Source organism: Heterodontus francisci, unplaced genomic scaffold (genome assembly GCF_036365525.1).
Source record: "Heterodontus francisci isolate sHetFra1 unplaced genomic scaffold, sHetFra1.hap1 HAP1_SCAFFOLD_526, whole genome shotgun sequence".
Classification (NCBI taxonomy): Eukaryota; Metazoa; Chordata; class Chondrichthyes; order Heterodontiformes; family Heterodontidae; genus Heterodontus; species Heterodontus francisci.
Window position 1 is genome coordinate 311,832 of NW_027141143.1, and position 21,438 is coordinate 333,269.

At 47.3% G+C, this 21,438-nt stretch overlaps 1 protein-coding gene and 1 long non-coding RNA gene across 8 annotated transcripts in view; both read right to left on the reverse strand.

Moving 5' to 3' along the window:
* The window catches only part of LOC137362243 (uncharacterized), a 199,592-nt gene that overhangs the window by 164,180 nt on the left and 13,974 nt on the right, over window positions 1-21,438 (reverse strand). The window contains exons 3-4 of one of the 2 annotated variants that reach the window (XR_010972451.1): window positions 18,983-19,521; window positions 16,475-17,055 (exon numbers count right to left, since the gene is read on the reverse strand). This is a non-coding gene — a long non-coding RNA (uncharacterized lncRNA). Of the gene's footprint in view, window positions 1-16,474; window positions 17,056-18,982; window positions 19,522-21,438 lie in introns of those variants that run through there. The other variant, XR_010972452.1, reaches the window with a different exon arrangement.
* Window positions 4,725-12,386, reverse strand: LOC137362239 (zinc finger protein 229-like). Of its 6 annotated transcripts, none has more exons than XM_068026680.1 (4): window positions 12,320-12,361; window positions 11,588-11,701; window positions 7,318-7,385; window positions 4,725-6,837 (listed from the first exon to the last, which is right to left on the reverse strand). In XM_068026680.1, exon 4 carries the CDS (start codon window positions 6,734-6,736, stop codon window positions 5,375-5,377), a length of 1,362 nt encoding a protein of 453 aa, XP_067882781.1. In that variant the 5' UTR covers window positions 6,737-6,837; window positions 7,318-7,385; window positions 11,588-11,701; window positions 12,320-12,361; the 3' UTR covers window positions 4,725-5,374. The 6 variants fall into 6 exon arrangements, with proteins under 6 accessions (XP_067882781.1, XP_067882782.1, XP_067882784.1 ...); XM_068026681.1 differs by having other exon boundaries at window positions 11,498-11,701; XM_068026683.1 differs by lacking the exon at window positions 11,588-11,701 and having other exon boundaries at window positions 12,320-12,371.

Below are 21,438 nucleotides of genomic sequence, written 5' to 3' on the forward strand. Positions count from 1 at the left end.
CAGGTCATATAGACTGGGCTTGTATTTCATAGAGTATGAATATTAAGGGGTGATGTAATTCCGGTATTAAAGAAGATTAAAGGTTTTAAGGGGGTCGATAAAGAAAAATGATTTCCTCTGTTGGTGGAATGCAGAATAAGATGGCACAACATTAAAATTAGAGCTGGGCCATTCAGGGGTGCTGTCAGGAACCACTTCTTCACACAAAGGATAGTGAAATCTGGAACACTGTCCCCCCAAAAAGCTGCTATGGATGGGGAGAAAAGGAAAATGTTAAAACTTGTGAGTTACCTATTGGGTAAGGTTACAGGGATATGTAACCAACTCTGGTAAAGGTAGTTGCGATATGGATCAGTCATGATATAACTGAATAGAGGAACAGGCTCGAGGAGTTGAATGGCCTCCTCCCACTCATGTGTTCCTCTGTTTTACAGGATCACTGGGACTGATTCCCTGAGGCTCTTCTCACAATACCGGGACCTTCTACTCCTGACCATTATGAAGCAAGGGTATTCAGGGTGGTCTAGACAGAACAACAATCTCCCCTTCATAGACACATGATCCTGACTGTGAGGTGACGGTGCATCTGGGAGAACAATGGGTGGACACAGTGCGTGTTGTTATTTTAATGATAATCTGAACCTCAAGAAACAAACCACCCTGAGGAGTGAAATAAGGTTCGTTGGCTCCTGTTATCTGGGCTGTTTGAGCTGGACAATGGCCTGACCCAGCACTGACAGGACAGGACAAGCCCACTAGGAGATGGCACAAGGCCAAATTAAGACTCAAGTACAGCACTTTATGAAATAATCAGTTGAGAAAGGGTTCAGTAATAACCTTGGAGAAAGAGAGAAAATGGGGAGCTATTGTCCAATTAGCCTCACATTAGTTGTAGGCAAAATGCTGGAATGTATTATCTGGGGAAATGGTAACAGGGCACTTAGAAAATCATAATATGATTCAGCAGAGTCAACATGGACTTGTGAAGAAGAAATCATGTTTAACAAATCTGTTAAGAGTTTCTTGAGGATGTAACTAGTCAGGTGAATAAGGAGGAAACAGTAGTTTATTTGGATTTTCAAGAAGCAAGAAGCATTTGATAAGGTGCCACACCAGAGGTTATTACACACAATTCTTTCTTCAATCATAAGTTCAGAAGTGGGGATGTTCGCTGATGATTGCACAATGTTCCGCACCATTTGCGACTCCTCAGATACTGAAGCAGTCCATGTAGAAATGCAGCAAGACCTGGACAATATCCAGGCTTGGGCTGATAAGTGGCAAGTAACATTCAAGTCACACAAGTGCCAGGCAATGACCATCTCCAACAAGAAAGACTCCAACCATCTCCCCATGACATTCAATTGCAGTACCATCACTGACCAGAAACTGAACTGGGAGTAGCCATATAAATACCGTGGCTACAAGAGCCGGTCAGAGGCTAGGAATCCTGCAGCGAGTAACTCATCTGATTCCCCAAAGCTTGTCCACCATCTATAAGGAACAAGTCAGGAGTGTGATGGAATACTTGCCTGGATGGTACAGCTCCAACAACACTCAAGAAGCCCGACACCATCCAGGACAAAGCAACCCACTTGATTGGCATCCTATCTACAAACATTCACTCCCTCCACCACTGACACACAGTGGCAGCAGTGTATACCATCTACAAGATGCACTGGAGCAACGCACCAAGGCCCCTTAGACAGCACCTTCCTAACCCACAACCTCTACCAACTAAAAGGACAAGGGCAGAAAATGCATGGGCACTCCGCCACCTGCAAGTTCCCCTCCAAGTCACACACATTCCTGACTTGGAACTATATCACCATTCCTTCACTGTCGCTGGGTCAAAACCGTAGAATTCCCATTCCTAAAAGCACTGTGGGTGTACCTACCTCACATGGACTGCAGCAGTTCAAGAAGGCAGCTCACCAACACCTTCTCAAGGGCAATTAGGGATGGGTAATAAATGCTGGCCTAGCCAGCGATGCCCACATCCCATGAATGAATAAAAAAAAAATTAGGACTCATGAGATTGAGGTAATATATGAGCATGGATTGAAGTTTGGTTAATGGACAGAAAGCAGAGAGTAGGAATAAATGGGCCATTTTCAGGTTGGCACGCTGTAACTAGCAGGGTACAGCAAGGATTAGTACTTGGGCCTCAGCTATTTACAATCTATAGAAATGACTCAAGTGAAGGGATTGAGTGTAAGTGTAATGTCTGCAGGTTTGCTGAAGATACAAAGTTAGGTGGGAAAGCAAGAAATGAGAAAGACAGAAAGAGGCTTCAGAGGGATACAGACAGGTTGGGTGGGTGAGCGGGTAAGAACATGGCAGTTGGAATTCAATATAGTGAAGTGTGAAGTTATCCACTTTGATAAGAAAAATGTTTAAAAAAACTTTTTGTTCTGAATGTTGAGAAACTGAGAAATGTTTGCATTCAGAGGGACCTGGGTGTTGTTCCGACCAAGGTGGGAGTAATGCACTGTTAATTCAGTCCCACTGCATATTCGTAAAGTTTCCCACCTACTGGAAATTAGCCAAATTAAACATTTTATTTATCTCCTAGAATGAAGCACACAAAACCAGATTTCTTCAAACAACAATAAAATTAACTATTTATTAATAAACGAAATCTTAAACAATAATGGGATGAATCCATACATATAAAAAGATTTTATAACTTCTTATTCTTCCTAAGCTTCCTGAACACGCACATACATTGAAAAACTGGTTAATTGGGGCAAAAGGGTTTTTGGTGTTCAACTGTTTCTTAGGAATAATAAAATCATTGGTGGTCATGGTCTGGTGGGTTATTTGTGAATCGGTGAGGTGTCCCAGAGACAAATCGTCAGATGCCACTCAAAGTCTCTCCAGGCGAGTTTGATGAACAGTCTGTGATGGGTAGACTAACAAGGCAATTTGTCTGCAGCAGGCATCACACAGATCTTTCAGCAAAAGATGCAGCAAAAGATGTAGCAACAAGTCTACTTAAATTTTAAAGTAGCAGTCCAGCAATGGAAGCCTTTTTGAGATTTCAGGATCTCCCACCCAAAAAAAACAGGAGGAACAGGAATGACTCTTGAGGCAGAGATTTTTCAAAGACTGGAGGCAATAGGAATTTGCTACCTTTAACAATGCAGGGTTTCCTCCACAGAGAGCAGCAACTCCTCTTTCTCTGGGTCCTTTCCTCTCCTGGCAGAACACAGACACAACTCAAATGTGGAATTTCGTTCTACAAGAGATGGCTTCTTTTCAGGGAGAGGTCTTTTTCCAGTCTGCCAAAAAACACAAGTCCCAGCCAGTTTGTTCTGCCTCCTGCCTGCCCAGCACTGGTCTTTCACAAAGCAAAGTGAAATTGAACTCTTAACAATGTCATGTGACCTATCATTTTCCTTGCTGTTGTTGCTTGGAAACAAGTTGCCTTGGAGACTGTGCCCCACTCAGTTCAGCATTCAATTTTCTCAGTCTTGCAAAACACAGAACTCCAAGTATTTTTCTTTTTTAAAAGCAAAGTACACATAACAGTGTCCTTGTACGTGAATCACAGAAAGTTAACATGGACGTACAGCAAGCAATTCGGAAGGCAAATGGTATGTTAGCTTTTGTTACAAAGGGATTGGGGTATAAGGGTAAAGAAGTCTTACTACAATTATACAGGACATTGGTGAGGCCCCACCTGGAGCAGTGTGTGCAGTTTTGGTCTCCTTACCTAAGGAAGGACATACCACCATTGAGGGAATGCAATGAAGGTTCACTCGTCTGGTTCCTGGGATAAGGCGATTGTTCTATTTATTCATGGACTGTGAGTGTTACTGAAATGGCCAGCATTTATTGCCCATCCCTAATTGCCCCTGAGAAAGTGGTGGTGAGCTACCTCCTTGAATATAACTGAGTGTCTTGCTGGGCCATTTCATAGGGTAGTTAAGAGTCAACCACATTTCTGTGCATCTGGAGGACAGATCGGGTAAGGACGGCAAATTTCCTTCCCTGAAGGAAATTAGTGAACCAGGTGGGTTTTTAGGACAATCCGTAGTTTCATGGTCACCAATATTGATCCTCGCTTTTTAATTGCAGTGGTGGGATTTGAATTCATGTCTTGGCATCATTAGTCCAGGCCTCTGGATTACTAGTTGAATAACATAACCACTATTGTACAGCACCCCCACTCTGCTCCATCTCCTCCTATGAGGAGAGGTTGAGTAAACTAGGTCGATATTCCCTGAGGTTTAGAAGAATAAGATGTGATCTGACTGAGACATAAATTGTTAAGGGACTTGACCGGGTCGATGCTGAGAAAATGTTTCCCCTATCTGGGCAATCTAGAACACCGGGTCACAGTCTCAGGATAAGGGATCAGACATTTAGGACTGAAATGAGGAGAAATTTCTTCACTGAAAGGGTTGTGAATCTTTGGAATTGTCTTCCCCAGGGAGCAGTGGATGCTCAGTCATTGAGTATATTTAAGACAGAGATTGATAGATTTTTGGGTACAAAGGGAATTAAGGGATATGGGGATAGTGTGGGAAGGTGGAGTTGAGAAGATCAGCCATGATCTGGGTGAATGGCAGAGCAGGCTCGAAGGGCCGAATGGCCTCCTCCAGCTCCTATTTCTTATGTTCATTAAACCTCAGTCTGGTTCCTCTCGAGCTGCTGAGTGAGTGAATTAAATCTTTCTTGACAAATCACCAAGATACCAGATGACAAGTCATACCCGAAACATCATTTACTGGTTACAAATCACAACTTAGTTAAATCTGGACACACAGACACTTTATAAACATGGATAAACACATTTAAATGTAATCAGAGTTATCCAGCAGTTCAGCACTAATAGGGAGAGTATTTCACAAAACAAGTAACAAAGATTAACCAGACGACTCAGTGATCGACTGTAAATCAACACTAATGGATGCTGAGTATTAATTACAGCAGGGACCGGAGTCTGAGCTTATAAATTGGTGAGTTTACTTGAAGAGCAATTCCTTCACTATCTGACATGTTAACAGTTGTGAACAGCCTGTCTATCCAACAGCTCCAGTCTACGAGTGCTCAGAAACACAGAGCTTAAACAGCCTCATTTTTGAGCTGAAGAACAGACTTTCTCCTGTCAATATAGAGTTACAGGATTGGCCTGTGATCTGTTTATTGTTCATCTTTTGTTCAGTACATTGACTGAGTGGATTTAAATTGAAAATGAGGTTTGAAGACATGATGGTCTATTCACACATGAATGAGAGATGCTGTGGGGCAGACGCTCAGTCCAAGAGGAGCAACTGACATCAGAAATAAACCCCAACTGTCAGAATGAACATGGTTCAGTCTGGATATGATGAACAGCAGCAACAGCAGAATCCAACCCCTGTAATTATCTGTGAACTCGCTGGTGTGTCACCAGGTGGGATGACTGAGTAAATCTCTTCCGACACACGGAGCAGGTGAATGGCCTCTCCCCAGTGTGAACTCGCTGGTGCCTCAGCCGAGCGGATGAATTAGCAAATCCCTTCCCACACTCAGAGCAGGTGAATGGCCTCTCACCAGTGTGAACTCGCTGGTGTTTCACCAGCTTGGATGAAGTAGTGAATCCCTTCCCACACTCAGAGCAGGTGAATGGCCTCTCCCCAGTGTGAACTCGCTGGTGTACCAGCAGGGTGGATGAATGAGTAAAACCCTCCCCACAATCAGAGCAGGTGAATGGCCTCTCCCCAGTGTGAATTCGTTGATGTGCCAGCAGGTTCCATGACAGAGAGAATCTCTTCCCACACTCAGAGCAGGTGAATGGCCTCTCCCCAGTGTGAACTCGCTGGTGCATCAGTAGGGCGGATGAATGAATGAATCCCTTACCACATTCAGTGCAGGTAAATGGCCTCTCCCCAGTGTGAACTCGCTCGTGTGTGAGTAGGGCGGATGAATGAATGAATCCCTTCCCACACTCAGTACAGGTGAACGGCCTCTCCCCAGTGTGAATTCGCTGGTGTGTCAGCAGGATTGATAACTGAGTGAATCCCTTCCCACATTCTGTGCAGGTGAACGGCCTCTCCCCAGTGTGAACTCGCTGGTGCATCAGCAGGGTGGATGACTGAGTAAATCCCTTCCCACACTCAGTGCAGGTGAACGGCCTCTCCCCAGTGTGAACTCGCTGGTGCATCAGCAGGGTGGATGAATGAGTAAAACCCTCCCCACAATCAGAGCAGGTGAATGGCCTCTCCCCAGTGTGAATTCGCTGGTGTGTCAGCAGGATTGATAACTGAGTGAATCTCTTCCCACACTCAGTGCAGGTGAACGGCCTCTCCCCAGTGTGAACTCGCTGGTGTTTTAGTAGGGCAGATGAACGAATGAATCCCTTACCACACTCAGTGCAGGTAAATGGCGTCTCCCCAGTGTGAACTCGCTTGTGTGTGAGTAGGGAAGATGAATGAATGAATCCCTTCCCACACTCAGTGCAGGTAAATGGCCTCTCCCCAGTATGAACTCGCTGGTGGGCGAGTAGGGAGGATGAATGAGTGAATCCCTTCCCACACTCAGTGCAGATGAACGGCCTCTTCTCAGTTTGACTGTGTCGATGAGTTTCCAGCTCAGACGTGTAATTTAATTCTTTCTCACGGTCCCCACATTTCCACAGCTTCTCCCCAGTCTGACTACACTTGTGTACCGACAGGCCAGCTGATCGGCTGAAGCCTCGTCCACACACAGAACACGTGTACGGTTTCTCCACACGTTTTGCTTCCATGATCAAAGGCCGATGATATTCAGATCCTGATGAATCGAGTGACTGTCACATCTTGAGGTGATGTTTGAGTTTCCTTCCGCAAATCCTCCCTTTCTAATATCCTGTAACATGAAGTTACAACAGGAAAAAGGGAGTGAGAGAGAACCCACAAAAACACAAAGACAAGTTGTGAAATTGAGCTGAATGAATCTGGTAATTTGTGGGACCAGAACAGAGAGTGGGCGGGGCTTCAAGGTCCCAGTGACCAGGACAGAAAATCATTGACTCATTAATTTTATTCTCACTCTGCACACAGGGGCTGGAGAACTGAACCCAGCCACAGTAGAGGGAGGGAGAAAACTGGCAGAGGAGGAAAGAAATGGTGCAGATGGTGTCATGGGTTTGGATTTCAGCACAGGGAGGAGGGAGAGTGTGTGGGACTGCGATTTACAGCTTTGGGGAAACAAGAGAGGAATAAAATGTTCCATAGGATCTCGAATTGTCTGTTCTGAATTTCTATCCTGTACTGACAGTGATGACTTTTATTACCTCCTTTTACAGGGGATTAGGAGAGGATTTACACACATTGATTTGATGCTCACTCTGCACACAGGGGCTTTCGCACCATCTCTCCTGAAGGTGCTGGGGTTACTGTTTACATCCCACTGAACTGTAAGAAAGAATATCTTATTAGATGATATTAAAGATAGTATTATATTATCTTAATATAACGAGAGGCCGTTCACCTGCTCCGTCTGTGGGAAGGAATTTAATCGATATCCAAAATGCTGAGACACCAGTGAGTTCACAAGTGACTGTAGCTGTTGCATTCTGTAATTATTGCTGCTGTTAATCACATCCAGGACTGAACCATATTCATTCTGACAGTGGGGTTTATATCTGCTGTGTTAATATTCTTTATAGCTGGGGTGGAGTTTAATATTCCAGCAATTGGTTTGCTTTACTTTGTAACTTTTACTCTTCAAATAAAGTAGCTCCCTTTGGGCTATTCTCAGGGTTTTGTGGGATGAAACCAAACAGTGATTTACTTGTACTTTTGGCAATTTTGTATATTATATTCACTGCTCACAATGAGATCTGTTCTACATTGGGAAGAGCAAACACAGATAGGGTGATCTCTTTGAGAAACATCTCCATTGAGTCTGAAAGCATGTTCCTGGGTTTCCAGTCACTTCCCATTTTAATTCTCCGTCCCACTCCCATTCTGACCTCTCTGTCCTCGGCCTCCTGCCCTGTTCCAATGAAGCTCAATGGGAGCTCGAGGAACAGGACTTGACAACCTTCCGGACTCAACATTGAGTTCAGCAGTTTCTGTAACAACAGACAGTTGTCAGGATCTGGAACGCTCCACCTGAAAAAGGTGGTTGAACCTGATTCTATCAGTCATTTTAAAAGGGAGTTGACAGGTATTTGAGAATGAGGAACTTACAGGCTTACAAACACCAAGTGGGTGTGTGGGACTAAGCACAACTGCTCTTTCAAAGGGCCAGCACAAGCACAAAGGGTTGAATGGCCTCCTTCTGTGCTGTAAATTTCTATGATTCTAGGAGTTGGCCATTTAGCCCCTCGAGCCTGTTCCACCAGAAAATGAGATCATGGTTGATCTGTGATCTAACTCTATATACCCGACTTTGTCCCATTTCCATGAATACCTTTGGTTAACAAAGATCTATCAATGTCAGATTTAACATTAACATTGATCTCGCATCAACTGCTGTTTGTGGAAGAGAGTTAAAAATTTCTACCACCTTTTGTGTGTAGAAATGTTTCCTAACTTCACTCCTGAAAGGTCTGGCTCTAACTTTTACTCTACGCCTCCTAGTTCGACACTCCAGAACATCCAGCCCATGGGCCAGAATCCAGCCTGTCAATGGTATCCATCGCACCTGACAATGGTTACAGCTCCTTTACCAACATGGCGGAGACACGTCACTGCACATGTCCTCCTTTCCCAAGATGACAGACAAGCTTCCGTACCTGACATTTTGGCTCCTTTAGTGAGATGGCGGTGCGCGGGCTGAGCTGCTTCTCTGCTGGCGCTTCCCGCCCAAACTCCATATCCAGTGCAGCCTTCCTGGACGTGAGCTCAGGACCCAGGCCAAGCACTGGCTCTGCCTGCGTATGTACTCAGCCTGGGCCTCAGGCTCTTCATCACCATCTAAGGAGGTGCAGGCCCAGCAGCAAGGTGCAGTGGTAACCAGGCCCTGGGAGCAGGCTGCCGGGGTGACCGGGCCCTGGGAGCAGGGTGCCAGGGCCCTGGGAGCAGAGCAGAGAGACAGAGGCCGGCAGACATGGAGCGAGAGAGAGAGCGGGGGAGGGAGGGACAGGGAGAGAGGGCGGGGGAGGGAGAGGGGGCGGGGGAGGGAGAGGGAGCGGGGGAGGGAGAGGGAGCGGGGGAGGGAGAGGGAGCGGGGGAGGGAGAGGGAGCGGCAGAGGGAGAGGGAGAGGGAGCGGGGGAGGGAGCGGGGGAGGGAGAGGGAGCGGGGGAGGGAGAGGGAGCGGGGGAGGGAGAGGGAGCGGGGGAGGGAGAGGGAGCGGGGGAGGGAGAGGGAGCGGGGGAGGGAGAGGGAGCGGGGGAGGGAGAGGGAGCGGGGGAGGGAGAGGGAGCGGGGGAGGGAGAGGGAGCGGGGGAGGGAGAGGGAGCGGGGGAGGGAGAGGGAGCGGGGGAGGGAGAGGGAGCGGGGGAGGGAGAGGGAGCGGGGGAGGGAGAGGGAGCGGGGGAGGGAGAGGGAGCGGGGGAGGGAGAGGGAGCGGGGGAGGGAGAGGGAGCGGGGGAGGGAGAGGGAGCGGCAGAGGGAGCGGGAGAGAGAGCGGGAGAGGGAGAGAGAGCGGGAGAGGGAGAGAGAGCGGGAGAGGGAGAGAGAGCGGGAGAGGGAGAGAGAGCGGGAGAGGGAGAGAGAGCGGGAGAGGGAGAGAGAGCGGGAGAGGGAGAGAGAGCGGGAGAGGGAGAGAGAGCGGGAGAGGGAGAGAGAGCGGGAGAGGGAGAGAGAGCGGGAGAGGGAGAGGGAGAGAGAGCGGGAGAGGGAGAGGGAGAGAGAGCGGGAGAGGGAGAGGGAGAGGGAGAGAGAGCGGGAGAGGGAGAGGGAGAGAGAGCGGGAGAGGGAGAGGGAGAGAGAGCGGGAGAGGGAGAGGGAGAGAGAGCGGGAGAGGGAGAGGGAGAGAGAGCGGGAGAGGGAGAGGGAGAGAGAGCGGGAGAGGGAGAGGGAGAGAGAGCGGGAGAGGGAGAGGGAGAGAGAGCGGGAGAGGGAGAGGGAGAGAGAGCGGGAGAGGGAGAGGGAGAGAGAGCGGGAGAGGGAGAGGGAGAGAGAGCGGGAGAGGGAGAGGGAGAGAGAGCGGGAGAGGGAGAGAGAGCGGGAGAGGGAGAGGGAGAGAGAGCGGGAGAGGGAGAGAGAGCGGGAGAGGGAGAGGGAGAGAGAGCGGGAGAGGGAGAGAGAGAGAGAGCGGGAGAGGGAGAGGGAGAGAGAGCGGGAGAGGGAGAGGGAGAGAGCGCGGGAGAGGGAGAGGGAGAGAGCGCGGGAGAGGGAGAGAGAGCGGGAGAGGGAGAGAGAGAGGGAGAGAGAGCGGGAGAGGGAGAGAGAGCGGGAGAGGGAGAGAGAGCGGGAGAGGGAGAGAGAGAGAAAGCGCGGGGATATGGGGAAGAGAGAGAGAGCGCGGGGGGGAGAGAGAGAGAGAGAGCGAGAAAGAGACGCAGTGGTTAGAACTGCAGCCTCACAGCTCCAGGGTCCTGGCTTCGATTCTGGGTACTGCCTTTGCAGAGTTTGCAAGTTCTCCCTGTGACCGCGTGGGTTTTCGCTGGGTGCTCCGGTTTCCGCCCACAGCCAAAGACTTGCAGGTTGATAGGTAAGTTGGCCATTGTAAATTGCCGCTGGTGTAGGTCGGTGGTAGGGAATATGGGGTTACTGTAGGGTTAGTGTCAATGGGTGGTTGTTGCTTGGCACAGACTCGGTGGGCCAAAGGGCCCGTTTCAGTGCTGTATCTCTAAATAAAATAGAGAGAGCAGGAGACAGGGAGAGTGCGAGATCAAGATCTCTCCTCACAAATGGAATCTATCTGGAATTCTCTGCATCGCTACATCAAGTGTGCAGGCAGACAATGTCTGCTACTGCAAGCAAAAACCATGCCAGGTAACTCACTAAATCAGTGTTCAACATAGAGTTGGGAAAGTAAGTTAATACATCAGTTTCCTCATTTAAAGCTTATTCACAAAAATGCACATTATTGTTATTTTGAGTAACAGTAAAATAAATTTCTAATACCTTTACCTTTCCGAAAGTTGTTCACCTCCAGCCCCCTATGTAGGACAACATTTAGAATGTTGCCCCTAATGCATAAAGGCTGGACACTCCTGATCTATACTATCAGTTCTAACATCCTGAAAATTTCCAGGTTGTCAGAAGGGATAGAGAGAGGCAATAAATGCTTAATGGCACAGATCTAAAGAGCGTGCAGGGACAGAGGGACCTGGGGGTTTATATGTATAGATCATTGAAGGTGGCAGGACATATTGAGAACAGTTAGCAAATAATATGGAATTTTGGGCTTGATAAATAGAGGTATTGAGTGCAAAAGCAGGGAAGTTAAGGGGAACTTTTATAAAACTCTGGTTCATCCAGTTCTGATCACCACACTTTAGGAAGGATGGGAAGGTCCTTGAGAGGGTGTCGAAGAGATTTACCAGAATGGTTCCAGGGATGAGGGAATTTAGCTACAAGGAGAAGCTGGGATTGTTCTCCTTGGAACGCGGGACTGGGAGCTACTTACTGGGGGTGTGGAGGCCAACACCGGATATTTCTGAAGCCTCCCTGCACATCCACCAGCTTCATTCCTCCCCTGCACTCGGCGATTTCTCACCCACTGAGGATCTGACACGACTGCTTCCGTCCAGCTCGAGCACCTTCACTGCCTTTGATTCTGTGAGCAACTCGTGCAATAAAACAAAAGCAAAGTCCTGCAGATGCTGGAAATCTGAGAGAAAAGGAGAAAATGCTGGAAATACTCAGCAGGTCTCTGTGAAGAGAGAAACATATTTAATGTTTCAGGCACATCAAACAGCTGGTGCCTGCAGCCTGGAACTCGGAGTGGGAGAAGGAGGAAGAATGAGGAGAGACAATATAGTCCAACATTCACAGCAACCTACAATCCACCGACATTACCGGGATAGGGAGACAGAGTTTAGAAACACTCAGCAACACAACTCCAGTAAAAGATCCCAGGAGGAAAAGGGGGTGCAGTGTGTGTACCTGCCCTGATATCCCCCTCCCCAGGCCTGTCAGTCAAACCCCCCACTCCTCCCAGTCCACAGCTCAGCCTATCAGCTTCCTGCACCTTGAGCCAGCCCTGCCCAGGTGTGGCCCAGTCCAAGGGGAGTCTTTGTGGAACCAGGGAGTGGGGGAGGGGGGACCTCCTGCCCTGTGCTGTGTCCCAAATGGTTCCTCCCTCCCCCAGGCCCCTTTATAACTGAGCTCAGTTTCCCGCAGCTGCCGCCCGCTCGGTGCAAACACAGGACCGGGAGTTTGTTATTGGGGGTGTTGAGGCCTACACCGGGTGTTTCTGAAGCCTCCCCGCCCACCAGCCGCCACTTACCGGCTGCAGAAACGTCTCTCCGGCGCCTTCACCCTCTGGCTTCAAACACTGGTCTGCAATGCGCCTGCGCACCCGGGACTTAATCTCTGACCTCACAATGTCTGGGTGATTAACAGCAGCTCCGGACCAATTGGAAAAGGGGGCGGGACAGGAGGACAGATTCTGCGCAGTTCCTCCCTCATTTGCTTCTCTTTGAAAGCCCGAGGATGAATCCATCAGCATCCGGGACCTGTCAGCCCGCAGCTCCATTAGTTCCTTTTCATAAAACTGTCTCATTCCCTTTGAAATGTTTCAATTAAACCTGCCTCCACCACACTCTCAGACAGTGCATTCCACACATTAACCACTCGCTGGGTGGAAAAGTTTTTCCTCATGTTATTTTTGTTTCTCTTCCCAATTACTTTAAATCTGTTCCCTCTCGTCCTCGATCCTTTCACCAGTGGGAACAGTTTCTCTCCATCTACTCTCTTTGACCTGATGCCATGAGACATCATGGGGTCCGGAGCCCATGTTGAGGACGTCTCGGGCAACTCCCTCCTGACTGTATAACACTGTGCCGTCACCTCTGCTGGGTCTGTCCTGCTGGTGGGACACCTAGGGATGGTGATGGCAGTGTCTGGGACATTGTCTGTCAGGTATGATTCTCTGTCCAGACCCCTCATGATTTTGAATACCTCGACCAAATCACCTCTCAGCCTTCTCTCCAAGGAAAACAGCACACTTTTTCTTGATCGTAATCTCGACCTCTTTTATAATCCTGGGAGCTCTGGATTTATTTGCCTTACGTTTCCACTTCGAGGTAACATATGTTAACTGTGCCCGAACTGTATTTTTTTTTGAAGGTAACGCATTGTTCAGCTATCAGGTTTCCTGGCAACTTTTGAATCTCACTTATTCAGCCAGCTCCATTCTTACGCCATTGAAGTTGTCTTTCCCCCAGTTAATTACTGTTTCTCTGGATTGTTCTTTGTCCTTTTCAATAGTCAGCCTAAATCTTATGCCTTCTGAGGCAAAACAATGGCATGGTGAAAATGTCACTGAACAAGTAATCCAGTGGCCCAGGCCAATGCCCTGGGGAGACAGGTTCAAATTCCACCACGGCAGCTGGTGGCATTTGAATTCAATTAATTAATAAGTTCAATTAATTAATAGAAAAAATCTGGAATTAAGATATCTAGTCGCAGAAATAGTGCCGCGAAACTATCATCGATTGTCGTAAAAACCCATCTGGTTCACTAATGTCCTTACCAGGTCTGGAATACATGTGACTCCAGACCCACAGCAATGTGGTTGGCTCTTAACTGCCCTCTGAAATGGCCTAGCAAGCCACTCAGTTGTTAGGGGCAATTAGGGATGGGCAGCAAAGGCTGGCCTTGCCAGCGATGCCCACATCCAATGAAAGAATTAAAATACAATCTCAGGGAGTGGATGTCAGGGTGGCTGGAAATGAGTAATTATGAGATTGTCTGTTACCTTCTTTAATCTTGACAAATATATGAATAGGAAGGGAATAGAGGGAATAAAAACAAGAAATGCTGCAACCACTCAGCAGGTCTGGCAGCACCTGTGAAAGGAGAAGCAGAGTGAACATTTCGGGTCAGTGACCCTTCTTCGGAACCTTAGGGTCACTGACCCGAAACGTTAACTCTGCTTCTCTTTTCACAGATGCTGCCAGACCTGCTGAGCTGTTCCAGCATTTCTTGTTTTTATTTCAGATTTCCAGCATCCACAGTATTTTGCTTTTATTTTCGGGAATAGAGGGATATGGGCCCCGGAAGTGCAGAAGGTTTTAGTTTAGGCAGGCATCAAGATCGGCGCAGGCTTGGAGGGCTGAATGGCCTGTTCCTGTGCTGTTCTCTGTTGATACAATGATCAATCTCCCCTACTGATACTTGATCCACTTGGACCACCTCATTCTCAAGAACCAGGTCGAGGAATGCCTCCTTTCTCATTAGACGAGCAACACACTGCTGTGTAAAATTTTCCTGAACAACTCGAGGAACACTTGTCCCTCACTGCCCTTTACACTACTACTATCCCACTATATGTTTGAATAATTAAAGTCCCCCATTATAACTACCCTATAATTTTTGCACCTCTCTGTAATTTCCTTGCATTATTTTTCCTCCACGTTCTTCCCACTAGCTGGTGGCCTATAGACAACACTGAGCAATGTAAATGCACCTTTTTTGTTCCTTCGTTCTAGCCAAATTGATTCTGTTCTGGACACCAATGGGACATCCTTTTTCTCCAACACAGCAATGTTCTCATTAATCAATACTCCGCCACCCCTTTCCCTTTCCTGAACACCTTGTATCCAGGAATATTTAACACCCAGTCCTGCCCTTCTTTGAGTCATGTCTCTGTTCTCGCCACAAGATCATATTTGCACATGGCAATCTGCACGTGGACCTCACCAATCTTATTAACCACACTCTGTGCATTCACATACATACACATTAACCCTGATTTAGACTTTATTACTTTCTCCCTGACTCTGATCCCACCTGAGAACTTGCTATTCCCACTCAAGTGCTATCTATCTCCCCCAGTATTCTGTGCACCTTGGTGTTCTGTCTGATATTTTCCCTGGTTGCCATACCCCTGACAAGTTACCAGTTTTGCTTCCCTCCAATTGGAACTCCCTCTCAGGTTTCCATCCCCTTACCAATCTAGTTTAAACCCGCCCCAACAGCACGAGTAATCTCCCTGTGAGGATATTAGTCCCAGTCCTGCTAAGAAGCAACCCGTCCATCTTGTACGGGTCCCACCTGCCCCTGCACGAGTCCCAGTGCGTCAGAAATCTGATGTCGTCCCTCCCACACCAGTTCTCCAACCACCTGTTCAATCGGTCAATTCTTGTATTCCCATGCTCACTTGCACATGGGAGTAGGAGTAATCCTGAGATAACTGCTTTTGAGGCCCTGCTTTTTTAATCTCCTTCCTAGTTCCCTAAAATTTGTTGTCAGGACCTCATTTACCCTTTCCATCTATGTTAATGGTGCCAACGTGGACCACGACCTCTGGCTGTTGACCTTCCCCCAGATAAATGTCCTGTAGCCGTTCCGTGACATCCTTGATCCTGGCACCAGGGAGGCAACACACCACCCTGGAGTCCAACCTACGGCTGCAGAAAGACTTCTGTGTTCCCCTGACTAATGAATGCCCCATCACGACTGCTCTTCCACTCTTCCTCCTCCCCTCTTGTGCAGCTGAGCCACCTGTGGTGCCAAAAACATGGCTCTGTCTGCACTCCTCTGAGGAACCATCACCCTCACCAGTATCCAAAATGGAAAGCCGATTATCAAGTGAGATCATATCAGGGGACTCCTGCACTACCTGCCTGGTTCTCTTAGACTGTCTGTCGGTTACCCATTCCTTTTCCTCTTTCATGCTTCTAACCTGTGGTGTGATCACCTCCCTAAACCTGCTATCCATGTCGTTCTCTGCACAGTGACTCCAGCCACTGCTCGAGATCCAAACCCTAGAGCTCAAGCTTGTGCAGCCGGTGACACTTCCTGCAGATGTGTTTGTCTAGGACACATGGTGCGTCCACGACATCCCACATGTCACAAGCTGTGCTTTGTACTCAGCCAAGCTGCCGTGCCAGACCTTAACTTAACCGACTATTTAGAAGGAGAATATTTGACCAGTTACTCACCAACCAGCTCCTTCCACTGCACAGAAACAAGAACCAAATACTGGAGGACTGAAAAAGTAGAAAAAAAAGGAGCACCTCCTCTCCTTCACTGAACTCACCACTCAGCAAACACATACCTCCAGACTCTGTTTACAATCTGCACTCCTTATCAATCTTTTAGTCATTCTTTACTGTTTTTCTATATTCTGTCCAACATTCTGACCTGCCACCCATCTTTGTGCAATTCCATTCCTTTAATTTTGATATTAACTTTAACATTTACAGTAAACCATGGTTAGTGAGTCTTCCCCACTCCGAATCCTGTTCATACTGAGAATCCCAGGGTGGAGAGCTGGGATATCCTGTCTCAAAACACAGTCACAGAGACACAGCATCATTTACAGCACAGAACAAGGCCATTTGGCCCATCAATTCCATGTCAGCTCTCCAGGGAGCAATCCACCCAGTCCCACATCAGCCCAAAGCCCTGCAAGTTTATTTCTATGAAATTTTCCCTCAATCTCCTTTGCTCCAAGGAGAACAACCCCAACTTCTCCAACCTACCCTTGTGAACTCTCTGCTGTGTCAGCAGGTGTGATAACTGAGTGAATCCCTTCCCACACACTGAGCAGGTGAACGGCCTCTCCCCAGTGTGACTGAGTTAATGAATATTCAGCTTTGATGGAGAACCGAATCCCTTCCCACAGTCCCCACATTTCCACGGTTTCTCCATGGTGAGGGTGTCCTTGTGTCTCTCCAGGTTGGATGATCAGTTGAAGCCTCGTTCACACACAGAACACGTGTACAGTTTCTCCCCGCTGTGAATGGTGTGATGTTTTCTCAGGCTGTGTAACTGGTTAAAGCTCTTTCCACAGTCAGTCACTGGAACACTCTCACTCGGGTGTGTGTGTCTCGGTGCTTTTCCAGTCACACTGATGTTTGAAATCTTTTCCCACAGGCAGAACAGACAAACATTTCTCCTTCCACATTCTCAGTCCGATGATATTCAGGTCCTGATGAATCGAGTGTTTCTGTCAGATCTTGATGTGATGCTTGGTTTGAATTTCCCGTCAATAAATACTCCCATTCTAATACCCTGTAAAAGGAGTTTACAAAAGTCAGCATTGTCAGTCCAGGGTAGAAATTCAGAATAGACAGTTCTAGTTTCTATGGAACATTCTTTCCTCTCTTGTTTCCCCCAAACATGTGGTCCATTCAAACTAAAAGAAGCCAAATTAAGCAACAAATTGTAACAGAAGCAAAGGGAACCTTCCCAACTGAACCAGAACATTGCTCCCAGTGTCCACGAGACACTCCGTATCCTGAGGTGTCCACCGGTTGCAGAAGGCCACCCTGGCACAGACAAGACCACGGAAGACAGGGCAGCAGCTAAAGTGACACCCCCACTCCCAACATGGTCCCTGTACATCCTGGACCTACACATTGTTTCTCAGCCTGAGCGAGAGAGAGATGGAGAAGGTGAGAACTGAGTGTTCAAATATACAAACCTGGGTGGGTTTGGGGTGGATGAGGTGAGGGAGAGGAGGGCATTGGGGGGACTGGGGGTTTTGGAAGGGCATGTGATCGAAAGGGCTGTGGGTGTGGGTGGACTTTTAACCAGGCCCAAGAGCAGGTCCCAGAAAAGATCCTCCAACCTCCCCACCCCACCTCCACACCGAGTGGCCAGAGATTAGGAGAATGGGGTTAAACTGTAACCAAGGCCATTGATAAGGTCACACTAGGCAGACTGGTCATGAAAATAAAAGCAAAGCAGCAAGTTAGAGCCAAAATTGACTCAGAGGCAGGAAGCAAAGGGTAATGGTTGATGAGTGTTTGTGTGACTGGAAGGCTGTTTTCAGTGAGGTTCTGCAGGGATCAGTACTGGGTCCTTTGCTTTTTGTTCTATATATCAATGGTTTGGACTTGAATGTAGGGGGTTTGATTAAAAACTTTGCAGATGATACAAAAACTGACCATGTAGTTGATAATGAAGAAGAAAGCTGTAAACTGCAGGAAGATATCAATGGACTGGTCAGATGGGCAGAATAGTGACAAATGGAATTCAATCCGGACAAGTGTGAGGTAATGTATTTGGAGACAGCCAACAAGGCAAGGGAATACACAATAAATGGTAGGATATTGAGAAGTATAGAGGAACAGAGGGAACTTGGAGTGCATGTTCATAGATCCCTGAATATGGCTGGGCAGGTAGATAAGGCGGAAGGGATACTTGCCTTTATTGGCCAAGGCAGAGAACATAAGAGCATGGAGGTTACTCTGGAAATGTATAAACCACTGGTTAGAACACAGCTGGAGGACTGTGTACAGTTCTGGTCACTGCACTGTAGGAAAGATGTGGCTATATTAGAGAGGGTACAGAAGAGATTTACGAGGATGTTGTCTGGATTGGAGAATTTTCGTTCTGAGGAAATATTGGATAGGTGAGGGTTGTTTTTTTTGGAACAGAGGAGGCTGAGGGGAGACTGAATTGAAGTGTAGAAAATGATGATGGGTCGAAATAGAGTGGTTAGGAAGGACCTATTCCCCTTGGTTGAGGGGCCCATAACCAGGGGCATCGATTTATGGTAAGAGGTAGGAAATTTAAAAGGGATTTGAGGGGAAATGTTTTCAACCAGAGGGCAGTGGGGATCTACAACTCACTGCCTGGGAGGGTGGTAGAGGCAGAAACCTTCAAAACAATTAGTGCCCTAACCTACAAGTGTATTATTACGACCAACCGCTCAAGTCAAAGCCCCCCAATCAAAATATACAGTTTTGATAGTGGTGGGAGAAACACACTGTTGATTCAGTCCTGTCCCTCACAGATCGCCTGACATTTTAAACATTCCAAATTAAGGAAAGATCCAGCCAAATTGTACCATCTATTAACCCCCGAATAAGGCAAACCAAACCAGGTGTCTTTAGATCAACGAATTAAGTGTTTAATTCGAAAAACTAACTTCTTAAACACTACTAACATATAAACATTTTAAACAGAAAAAATAGTGTCTTTGCATATTTACGCTCCTGCTGAAGTGAAATCTTCCTAAGTGGAATAGTCCAAGGTTGCTTGAAGTCCTTACAGCCGTCTGATTGGGGGTGGGGGGGGAGGTGGTGGGGGGAGAAAATAAAACAGTAGAGCAGTTCATAGTCTAGTTCAGCAGTTGAATTGATGCTGTTCTTCTCCAGCGATAAATTTCAACAATTACAGTTCAGTAGTTAAAGGAATTGGTTATCTTCTTTTATGAAATTAATCTGACTTGATATAAAAAAAATTTTGAGAGTATAATAATTAGGGTCTAAATAAACCAAGAGAGAGCTCTCTTTTCCTTCAGTATATGCTGGATGATCATCTGTGTCTGTCTCTGTTAACGGTGTCTCAAATGCTAGTTTTTCAACCAGTTTCAAATGTCAATTGGAAACAATGTACCTCTCGATCTTCAGACTCTGAGTGGCTGTATCCTGGGGCAACGAGAATACATTCTTTGACTCAGTCTCTGGAGCTTGTTGCCTTAAAGCAGTACTGTTCCTTTTCCAGCCTTAAAGGCACACTGCATTCTTCCTGGAAAAAAAATACAGGATCATAACACGATGGACCAACAGCTGGAAAGAAGGATTAGGCTGGATGGCTCAGCCAGCGAGGGCACGCTGGGCCGAATGGCCTCCTTCCGTACTGTAAATTTCCAGGATTCTAAGTTGAGGAGCAGCCCATTCAGGTAATGATACAGGGGCTGTAACCTCTCACACTGAATATATACATGGCCCATGGACTCTTCAAGGCTGCAAACATCACATGCAGCCTGAGAGTGGGTGAAGCTGCTTAAAACCCTATTGTCCAGGATGCCCCATCTCCTGGGCACTCGGACCCAGTTGGAAACAGAATTTGTCAGGTCCTGTTTGCTCTCTGTGCCCTCACCAAGATGGCTGTGCTTGCACCCTGACCCCGCCCTGTCCAAGATAGCGGCCAGTGACCCCTCTCCCCCGGACCTGTCACCATGAGGTAAACACGGGGCCTCTTGGCCGACCAGTCCACCCAAGGCTCCAATTCCTCCCCTGTCCCCACATCTCCTCTCACCTCCCGAGCCACCTGGTCCATCTCAGTCCATCTCCATTACCTACGCTGGACATGCTCAGTGCACAGTTCGATCCCACGCCAATGCACTCAGCCCCTGTGGTCATTGAAAAGGGACTGACCCTTATCACGGGAGTCCTGGGTAATGAATCCTGCACTGAAAGCTCCAAATATTGAATGGATGATTTTGTGTCATCCCATTGAGATCAGGGTCAGAGAGACAATGGAGAAAATTATTAAATAAATTATACAGAAACCCGAGTGCCCGGGACATCAACTATAGTGTGAAGTACACTGGGAATTCTGTTCTTCACCTACATTTGGACTCAGGAATTAGAGGGATGTTTTCATAACTTGTAGTTGACACCAAACTGGATGATAGAACTAATAATGAGGAGGAGTGCATTGAAATCCAGGAAGACAGAAACAGGCTGGCAGACTGGACAGATAAATGGGAAATGAAATTCAACATAGTGAAATGTGAACTGGTTCATTGTGGGAGGAGGAATAAGGAGGCCAGTTATTGGTTAGAATGTAAGAAATTAAATGGAGCAGAGGAGCAAAGAGATCTGGGAACAGAGTCACATAAATCACTAAAAGGAGCAACACAAGTGGATAAGAGAGCAAAGAAAGAGTTGATGTTCTTTTCTAGAGGAAGACAATGTAACAGCAGGGAGGGAATGTTAAATTTATAGAGAACCTCACTAAGAAGGACTGTGAGCAGTTCTGGTCTCCAGATTAAAAAAGGATATTGAAGACTGAAGAAAGTGCAGAATAGATTTACAAAGATGTCACCAGAGAGGATGTTACTATCCAGCAAGATTGAGCAGGCTGGGGATCCTTTCTCTGGAAAAGAGAAGACTAGGAGGAGATCTGATAGAGGTCTTTAAAATTATCAGTCAGTCAGAACAAGGGGGCAGCAATATAATACAGACATTAACAGGTCAAATAGAGAACTTAGGAGGAATTTCTCTACTCAGAGAGTGGTGAGAATGTGGAACTCACTGCCATGTGGAGTGGTTGAAGGTGATAACAATGATGTGTTTAAGGGGAGGCTCAATACATTTATGAGGGAAAAGGGAATAGAGGGATATGGGGACAGAGTGGGACAAGGTAATCAGATTGGGAGGAGGCTCATGTGGATTATAAACAGCAACACAGACTAGTGGGGCTGAACGGCCTGTTTCTGGGCTGTAATTCTGTGTACATTCAGCCTGGGTGGATTAATGCTCAGGTTCACTGGGCCCAGGGGTGGATTAATGAAAGTTATGGCTCTAAGTTTTAGACGATGCTGCCGAGTATTGCAGGTGATGGAGAAGAGTTTCTCTCTCTCTACCCTATCAGTTTCAATTAATATCTTGAAAACTTTGATTAAATCACCCCTTAATCTTCTGAATTCCAGGGACT

Excerpts from the sequence above, each read along its gene's own strand:
- LOC137362239 (XM_068026685.1), bottom strand. The coding sequence starts at position 6,736 with ATGGAAGCAAAACGTGTGGAGAAACCGTACACGTGTTCTGTGTGTGGA.